The sequence below is a fragment of the Homarus americanus genome, unplaced genomic scaffold (genome assembly GCF_018991925.1).
Source record: "Homarus americanus isolate GMGI-L3 unplaced genomic scaffold, GMGI_Hamer_2.0 scaffold50564, whole genome shotgun sequence".
Lineage (NCBI taxonomy): Eukaryota > Metazoa > Arthropoda > Malacostraca > Decapoda > Nephropidae > Homarus > Homarus americanus.
Window position 1 is genome coordinate 4,850,963 of NW_024715014.1, and position 9,410 is coordinate 4,860,372.

A 9,410-nucleotide genomic window follows, 5' to 3' on the forward strand; every position below is an offset into this window, starting at 1 on the left:
ACCCCTCCCTCTTGATATTCCTGGATCTGCCCCTGGGGAAAGGTACTTTCTTTCCAAGGGGTCAAACCTTTTCTGTTCGAAATTCAGAATAAACCCTCTGGGTTGCTGGTCTACTAATTTTGATAGCTTCTCTATTTTTAACCCACCTCAAGTGATTACATTGTAGTGGATTCCTCCCCTACAAACGCCGTTTTTCGCTGACTAGCCGACCCTCGAATTCCCCAGTGTATGCCTCATGGTCTAGGTCAGCAACCAGAGCCGCCTTACATGACGGAGGTCAACTATTAAGCCACGCCTACCTCCGCTATATAAGACCTCACCTCGTGGTGACCTCTCTCTTTCTACCTACAGCCACCAGCAAGCAACACCTCCTTCGCTCCTGCCTGGCGGCTCCCGCTCCAGCCGGCGACCCCCAAGCTGGTCCTCCTCTGAGCACCCTCACCAACCAGCTCTCTCTACTCAACGCTTGTAACCATGCTGCCTTCCTAGCACGAAGCTGTATTGTACATCCAATACAACATGTATACAGAGAGCACATTGTGAGTTTCCTTTCTCCATCCCATCCTGAGTGTGAACTAATATCTCGTACCCTACAATATATTGTGGGGTCGCAGTTGTTTGGGCTCACACTCAGGATGGGATGGAGAAAGGAAACTCACAATGTGCTCTCTGTATACATGTTGTATTGGATGTACAATACAGCTTCGTGCTAGGAAGGCAGCATGGTTACAAGCGTTGAGTAGAGAGAGCTGGTTGGTGAGGGTGCTCAGAGGAGGACAGCTTGTGGGTCGCCATGCTCGCCGGCGGGAGCGAGGACCGCCAGGCAGGAGGAGGAGGTGTTGCTGGCTGGTTGGTGTAGGTAGAAAGAGAGAGGTCACCACGAGGTCAGGTCTTAAATAGCGTGGGTAGATAGTTGACCCCCGCTCCGTGGGCGGCGCTGGTTGACCTAGACCACGAGGCATACACTGGGGAATTCGCGGGATCGGCTACTCAGCGACAAACAGCGTTTGTAGGGGAGGAATCCACTATGATTCATGCTTTATCTGCGCGTTAATCTTCCACATTAGCTCCGGACCTCCCGAGAAATCCACTACAATATCACTCATGTGTGGCCAGACACGAATGCCTGTGTTGCATACCGTCTGACCACATGGTTATGCACTTATGTTTGCTCTCCCCGTTTCCTTCCCTTAAGCTATAATTAATTAATGATAATACAAAGGAGTTGACTTGATAAAACACACTAATACGACATTCGTGTAACGCTGGGTGCACTTCACGGGTACACAAGTTTGACTAATGATATTCACTATAATTATTCAAGTTTACTGGAAAAGTAATAGAATATTTGTTTGGTGATGAAATATTTCTTAAAAAAAAACCAGATGAGATAAATATGATAATGTGCTTTAATCTGACCTGTGGGATATAGGAACCATCGGCCGGCGTGTCTCCCCAAACATAAACATGGCCTTTACGTTTGCAGCATTTTCTTACATTATTGCTCTAATAGTTGATGCATTTCTCATATTTTTCGCCATATTTCACGTAAGTGTGATTGACAGACATGACCAATGCAGATGTCTCTTTCTGTTTTAAGTTTAACCTAGAACTATGTAGTGACAAGTAGGCTCACACTGACATGTCAAGTGTGGAGAATGACAAGTTCTCACTGCATTATTAATTGATGAAAACGTGTTGTGTTAAATTACATAATGATTTATCTTAATTCCTCCAAGGCCTGCTGATATTTTTAATATAATTCACTCAAGTCTGAAGGAAAATACATTTCACATTCGTGGTCGGTGAATGTGAAGAAAAGGGTGGCCATTCCTTTATAGTTTAAGTGTCATCGTAGTTAAGCCATGGCCCAAGAAACTGCACCTGTCACATTGTTTCACTTAAGGTTAAATGTTTGTTGGAATCATTCAAACCTCGGCCATCACGAGAGAACTTAATGAGTTTTATCCATACAATTAGCTTAGATCTTTTAAGTTTTGAATTGAAATGCTGCAGGATTATTCATGCTGGGAATACCAGTACTTTTTGGGGGTTAATATTTTGTAGTAATCTTAAATATAGATAAAGGAAAAAAGTACTGGATATAGGTAAGGCAGTCTAATGCACGTGTGTAGTGGGCATACTATACAATGATGGTTACTAAGGTGGCCTTCTTTCTGAATAACCTAACAATCAATAATAACACAGTCCATCAATATTCCTGCCTTATCTATATCCAGTGTGATTTTGTGGCTTGCTGCTACCTATCTACAGTATATCCACTATGAAAAAAATACTTTTCTCATTCCATTGGAAATTGAAAGTTTTGAGTTATAGTATTTTCAATTTCACTTAAGAGTACAAATCTTCAGGGTCAATTTGTAGTATTGACCAACTACAGATATTAAGTAGAGCAATGTGTTTCTCTGATGGTTTAGACAGTTTTAAGATGCTTTTCTTCTATGACGTTTCCCCCGCAAATGACTTAAAGTTACCTGACCTGACCTGCTATCCTGGGGGTTTTGTCCCCTTGGATCCCCTGGTATATTTAAGTCATTTGTGATGGAAACGCCATCGAAGAAAAGTGTCTTAAAATTGTCTAAACCATCGGAGAAACACATTGCTCAACTCGAGAGCCGTGGTTGGTCGAAAATACAAACTGACCGTTTGCAGAAACATACATTGTTTGCCGTACTTCTTACTTGGCCAATAAGCAGAAGTGTTGATGTCACAATGCTCGTGCAGATGCGCTTACTTACATTTTCGTCGGAAATTTATATATATAATTTTTGTTTTCAATTTTTTATTTCAGGTTTAGCTTCTCTATTTTTTTCTTCTCTTGGGTTAAGTTAGGTTTACATACCAGGGCAGGGGGGCAAAGCCACCTTCAGCAGGAGGTTAGATCAGGTCCTTCTGGTTTCTCTGGGTAAGTTAGACATGTATACTGATATTTAAGAGTTGTTAGGTTTGGTTTTGTCATTTTTTTTGTGTTTTTTATCCCACAATTTATCTTTAATTCAAAGGCCTGCCTACTCTGTATGATCAAAACATCATTTCTGTTAGTGAAATCAAGAAGTTAAAAAAAATTATAAGTATAAATTTCTGTCGGAAACGTTATGGAGTAAAGTACCGGTACTGTGTTACCTTTGCTCTACTGTATCTCCCGAACACCTGAGGTCTTTGCTGTGAAACAGAATTTCGGGGTCAACCTTTAATTTTTCATATATAAAAATTATTAATTTTTTTTCTTTTCAGATTATTGCCTTTGATGAGTTGAAGACAGACTACAAAAATCCAATAGACCAGTGCAATAGCCTTAATCCTGTAAGTGTTGTACAGTATTTAATCTCTTCTGAGCAATTCGAAAAATTCTCTTGGCTTGGTATATGTACATTTGTAACCCATTTGTTTCCATATCTTCCTTCATATGTATAGTCAGTCAAAGATGCACTGACCCCACCCTGGGTCTCATGCTTGCAATTTTACCTGACAATAGTTGATAAAGTAAAGGTGTATGTAAAGGTGATTGTGATTGGTGGATCTATTTTCGGCTGTATCACTGTCAGGATAAATACTAAACATACCAAAGGTAACATTTTTATAATAATAAACACTTAAAAGAAAATCCATTGACACCTTATAAATGGGTAAATCAATATAAGAAAAATACCAGAAGAATGTACTTAAATTCATCTTTCATTGTAGCATGTTTGGAGAGTTGTCTGGAGTGTGGAATGATAGAAGATGTTTTGTTTGAAGCTATTGCACACAGCCCAGATTGCACACATTTATTACTTGAAGACACTTTTATGTCATATTTCTATCTTATAGTTATTATAAAACACAAAATATTTCTGTTTTCTCAAAAGAGCTATAAAATACTAAATAGTAGGAATATTCAAGCAGTACAAAGGTTATCACTATTTTCTTATCACTATTTCAAATATATATACTATTTGCATGTACTGAATTTAAGAACGTCTTGATCAGGTGGAAGTTTTTGTAACACACAATGCATAAGACAACTTCACACTCCTTGCACCAAGTCATCACATCTTTGTGCTGTAGTTCACAGTGGCTGGTGGGGAAGGGGAGTGAGCGCCATTGTCTGTACAGTATCACTGTCCTCAACCATACATCTCTTAACAAGAATTTTCTAATACAGTAACCAAATTTGGGTGAGTGAGACTGTGTGTATGTGCTCATGTTTAGATTACTTTACATTGCAAGATTAATGATGGAAAGATTACAACTAAACATTATGTCTTGAATTGTGTGTGAGAGTAAAGGCAGATAAGAGTTAAAACTAATGACTTTATTTTTTGTTTACAGTTAGTCTTACCAGAATATGCCCTACATCTACTCTTCAACACCTTGTTTCTCATAGCTGGAGAATGGTTTTCCCTGATTTTAAACATTCCTCTCATCTTGTACCACATCAACAGGTATTTAAATTTATTTTTAACATACCTGTATTGCCAAATTTTCACCAGTAATTGTCTTTTTTTTTTATTTAATCTAATTGAATGGGAAAAGGCTGGGGGACTCGGATGCATGAGCGAGTGAAAGATAAATGCCTACTTGACAGCATAATCTAGCCATGCCTGCATAGCAATTCAAACAGTACCTCAAAATAATAGTGTCATATGACAGGAACCAAAGCCCTGTAAGCATCCGAAACCTGGGTATTAAACATTTAAAAACATACCGTATTCAGTTAAACATTAACTTAATTCTTTATTGCACTCTCCTCCCAATGTAAACAAACTTGTCCCCCATCATATTGCAATTTACCCTTTCATTATACAGTGCAAGGGGGTATTATCATTATCCCTGCACCCACATTTAGGTATATGCTGTATTTTTGTCATTGTAATTTAAGTTATTATCAGGTATCGAACACGGCCAGTGATGAGTGGACCAGGATTATATGACCCAACAAGCATAATGAACCATGAGGTCCTAAGCCAATGTCAACGTGAGGGATGGGTCAAATTAGCATTTTATCTCCTTGCATTTTTCTACTACCTCTATGGGTGAGTATTTTAGCTAGGCTGTATATATGTTGTAATTACATATCAATTCTTTCTTTGTTAGTAAGTACTAAAGTACTGAAATACAGTATCCTCAAGCAGAGCCCTGCTTTTGGCAGAGGGCTTAATGTGTCTTCTGTTAGTATACACTATCCATGTGAACAAAATTTTAATGCAGTTGTTGCAAAAAACCATTTTGTCACCCAGTTTAACCAAAGTTGAAGATTCATTTGATTTCATATGAACAAGTGGACAACTTAAGGACTACACATTGGGGGTCGAACCCTTTCAGTAGTCTTACTTGCTTTGAATTCTTCTGGGCTGTAAAAGGAAGTTCATATGCCAATCCTTTCACTTCCTGCTGCATCACTAAATACTTAGTAGCTCCTTCACTTCTCAGTTAGGTGTATCATCTACTGTGTCCTTCATGTGGATACTTGAAAAGGACCAATGTTGAGACTTATTATGGTTAAAATTTTAGTTAGTTTGTGTGAAGTGGAGAAGAGCTTCTGTTAAACCCCATTATCATTGGCCTTATTAGATGTTAACCTTTTATGTTTCAAGTTCATATTTCAACATTGAAACACAGCAGCATCACCATGCCTAATGGATATTCTCTCAGGATACTGTACCTGGCCAATTTATGTTTCAGTAATATGGTTCATAATAACTTTTTTGTTTAACTCTGATTCTACACTAGCTCCCCTCTACCTGCCTCTGATATGAAACCAGTAGTAAGAGCTGCCATCTGCTCAAGTTGAAAATGCAGGTGGGATGCTGTTGGAGCAAACAAGCTCCACGACATCCACCCTGCATTGGGTGCCTTGGGAAAACAGGGGCTGTCACACTGCCGGGAGACTACTTTGGCTCACCTCTTGTCTGAATAGCCACTGGTTCAAATTCATGGCACTCCCAGTTCATCTGACTGTGAAAGGGTACCTAACTGTACAAGATGGGAAGTGTCAGTAGTCAAGTGCAGTGTTGGCCACACTGCTACCTTGGGTTCTGAAGTCTTAGTTTCAGTGTGTAGTATCCACACTTTTCCAAATGGGAAATCATGCTCATGGGGGAAATAATGTCTTTCAGTGGTAATTCCCCATTTTGAGTGGCTCTTTTTATGTTACATGACCACATTTTGCTTTAATATTTCATGTCTTTATTTTGTAAGTGTATAATTTCATCGAATTTTGCAGGATGATTGTGTCTCTTATCTCTGGAGCAGCATAAACCAACTTGGAGTGTCACAAGTAAAGCCTTCACCAGCCTGCCATGGATTATTATACTGTAATGCTGTTAGGTTTAAAAGCTGTTCTTTTCTCCTTTTAATGTTAGCTTTTCTATATGCCTTTAAGATTCAAACAGTATAGAGCTATCTTTATCTTGTATATACCTAATATGAAGTGGCTTAATTTTTTGTGAGTATAAGGCAACACTAAATTTCTGTTAAAAAAATTATGGCTCTGGTTTCTCTTTGGATTTTTGGCTTGGAAATTATATACACTTGTCTTTTGTTTTGTATGGGGGGATGCATTCTGATAAGGTTTCTCAAAACCAAACCAGATTTACATAGTAAAAAGAGGATTAATTTCCAGGCCCACTTCCCAATCCTATGTCACAAATACATACAGTACATAAAACTTGTGTGTATTACATAAAATAAAACAGTGAACAGCTTCAAAACACAATTATGAATGCTCACCAGTATACAATAACAGTAAAATATTCATATATTAATGTGTGAAAGAGCGAGAATTGGCAGCCATGGATACCGCTGCTAACCCACTCCAAATTGATCAAATTAGTTTTTAAAAATTTGAATTATAATGTAAATACAGTTTTAAGTGTCTTGAAAGTGTATCTTACTGAAGAATAATAAAAGGATGTTTGGTTGGTACCAACATATGAGTTCAGTAAATGCAAATGTACATCAGCCCATGAGGAAACGAAGAATTTGTGGCAATGATCACCATTCCCTACCCACTCATAAGTTGTTAAATTAGTTTTTCACACCTTCGGTTTCAGTGGGGTATAATGCTGAGGAATAATGTCAGGATTTATCAGTAGTGTCACAATGCATTATCAGTAAGAACATATGTAAGAAGGTATGTGAGCTGTTGCTACCCAATGATTTGACGTGATTTGTGTCAATGTGTGTGACTTGGATGTTCGAGTGACCCAATAAGCCATAGGCAATATTTCTAATGATAAAAAAGCATGGATTTTTTACCATTTAATAACTTTAATCTATCAAAGGATCATAAAAACAATTACTGTACCTATATCAAGTAAAGTAATTAAGAACACAAAATAGCTTTAAGTTGATTAATTTTATTAATTTTTTTATTTGTTTATGAATGTTTTAATGGATGCTCCATAGAGTAAACATGGGTGAAAACATGAATTTAAAGTAAAAATAATAATGAATGGGTCAAGAATTATAGTTTTCAGTCAAACATAAATATGAGTACACATTCAGTATGTGGTGCATGATCAGTTATACTCTAGGGAAAATCTAAACTAATTGATAAAGTGTATTGAGTAAGTTTGTAGGCAGACAGGCAAACTAGAATTCTCAGGACCCTTCCATATGTCTCGACTATACAGGTATCCCCTGATGTATGTATGTATGTACTCGCAAGCCCGATAAATGAAAATTAATTTTAACGAAAGTCAATTTGACACCTTTTTCTTCATACAAAAGCAAGTATTGGAATCAACAAATAGCAGTCATATGTTGACTTTTTTTTTATGAATGTCAATATAGTACTGTAGTTGCATTTATAAAAAAAAATCACATTTTAACACTTATTATCTTTAAGGGCAACTGCAGCCCCAGAAGTAAAGAATAGCAATAACAAGCTAGTTGCCAAGGCTGAAAGTTGCAAGTCTTTGCCGCAGTGCTCCATGATCCATGCAAACTACAGAAGAGAGACCAGACTCAGTACACCTCAGTGTCCTAGTCATGCCATAGTTGATTGGATGTTTCTCTTTTGACTCTGTGGTTTGGTAACTAAGTGATTTGATAGTTTGTTTATGAATCCCTTGCAGTCCTAGGTACAGTATTGGTATTATATTGTACGTATATTTATCATGTTGCAAGAGCATTTTCTGTTGCTTAATGATCCATTTTTTGTTAACAGGAAGGCAAATGGTTGGGTCTTTGCACCACCAAGCAAAGGATCCTTTATTGGTATGTACTGTACAATGTAAAATGAATTATCAGGAAAGTTTTGTTTTGAGAGAAAATGTCTGTTACCTGATCTTAAAGCAAGTTGGATCTGTAGTATTTCCTATCTTGGAGTTATTCTTTGCTCAGTCATTGGTCATACTGTATTTGAATCCTTCAAAAGATCTGAAAACAAATTAAGTATGGCCAAGTTTAAAAAAAAAAGGGCATTTGGGTTGTTTCAATCTTTCCCTTTGGCCTTAGCACAAACCCAGGAGAGTATTTAGTTATATTTGTTCCATCAGTGCTGCAGTTTGTCTTCAAACTAGATTCATTGTATTTCAGTTAAGCATTGCATAGATACATTTGTGGGTAGACAGTTTGAATCATCAATTTGAATGTGAGTCATATGTTTAGTTAAGAGCCTCTGGGGGGCTTCTTTTCTTGATGAAAACTACTAGTCATTTAGCTTGGTTGTATTTCGTTGGTGTATGACCCTTGCGATTATATTTTTGTGAGATGCGATGCCAATCCTCTGGATGATGCTCCTGCACCCATGTATCCTGGAACCTATGGTGCTGTTTATGCTGGCTCCTGGAATAAAGGGTGTAAGTTGTACTGATGCTTGAAATTAAAGCCTTTGTTCTATTGGTACAAGTTGGCTTGAGCTTACATGAATCATCTGGTTCACTGTGTCCTTTATACCCTGTGAAATGTCAGGGTGCTTGCATAGAAAGTACAGAAGTGAAGACCCACTGCTCTTGGCTTAGACAACTGGCACTTTTTAGCCACCTATTTTAGGAAATGGAATTTCAGAATTATTTCTTAATTTTTATGGTTTTGTCAACCTTACATTTAGATAATCATCGGAGTTAATACAGTAATCCCACAATTTATATGGGCGTAACATTCGTTGAAAAGTATTGTGTATATTGAATTCATGTAAATAAAATTTGAAGTCATGTGGAAAATAATGTGACATGTTCTTGGATTTCAATGTGTTATTACCCCACAATTAAGCACAATGGTTTAATTTAAAGCAAATCTCCTATTTTGCGCGAGTCAATTTCGTGTCTAATGTTTCCCACCAGACGCGTGTCTGGGCACACTACATGACTGCCCGCCACCCTCACGCATCCTCCTCAGTTCTCGCACTGACGCTCAAGTGAATAGACATATTGTGTGACACTATCTCCTTCTACCACGTGCAT

At 37.8% G+C, this 9,410-nt stretch overlaps 1 protein-coding gene across 1 annotated transcript; it reads left to right on the plus strand.

Annotated features, from left to right (window-relative positions):
* Positions 1-1,417: 1,417 nt before the first annotated feature.
* On the plus strand, positions 1,418-9,190 carry LOC121853860 (protein cornichon-like). Its single transcript, XM_042348242.1, has 5 exons — positions 1,418-1,548; positions 3,256-3,324; positions 4,333-4,445; positions 4,893-5,036; positions 6,227-9,190. The coding sequence occupies exons 1-5, from the start codon at positions 1,468-1,470 to the stop codon at positions 6,258-6,260; spliced, it is 441 nt and encodes a 146-aa protein (XP_042204176.1). The 5' UTR covers positions 1,418-1,467; the 3' UTR covers positions 6,261-9,190.
* Positions 9,191-9,410: the final 220 nt, after the last annotated feature.

What these genes read in the sequence shown, in the direction of transcription:
- LOC121853860 (XM_042348242.1), top strand. Translation starts at nt 1,468, where the DNA reads ATGGCCTTTACGTTTGCAGCATTTTCTTACATTATTGCTCTAATAGTT. An exon ending in TATTTTTCGCCATATTTCAC is followed by an intron (nt 1,549 to 3,255) that starts GTAAGTGTGATT and finishes TTTTCTTTTCAG; the next exon opens with ATTATTGCCTTTGATGAGTT. An exon ending in TTTTTCTACTACCTCTATGG is followed by an intron (nt 5,037 to 6,226) that starts GTGAGTATTTTA and finishes CGAATTTTGCAG; the next exon opens with GATGATTGTGTCTCTTATCT.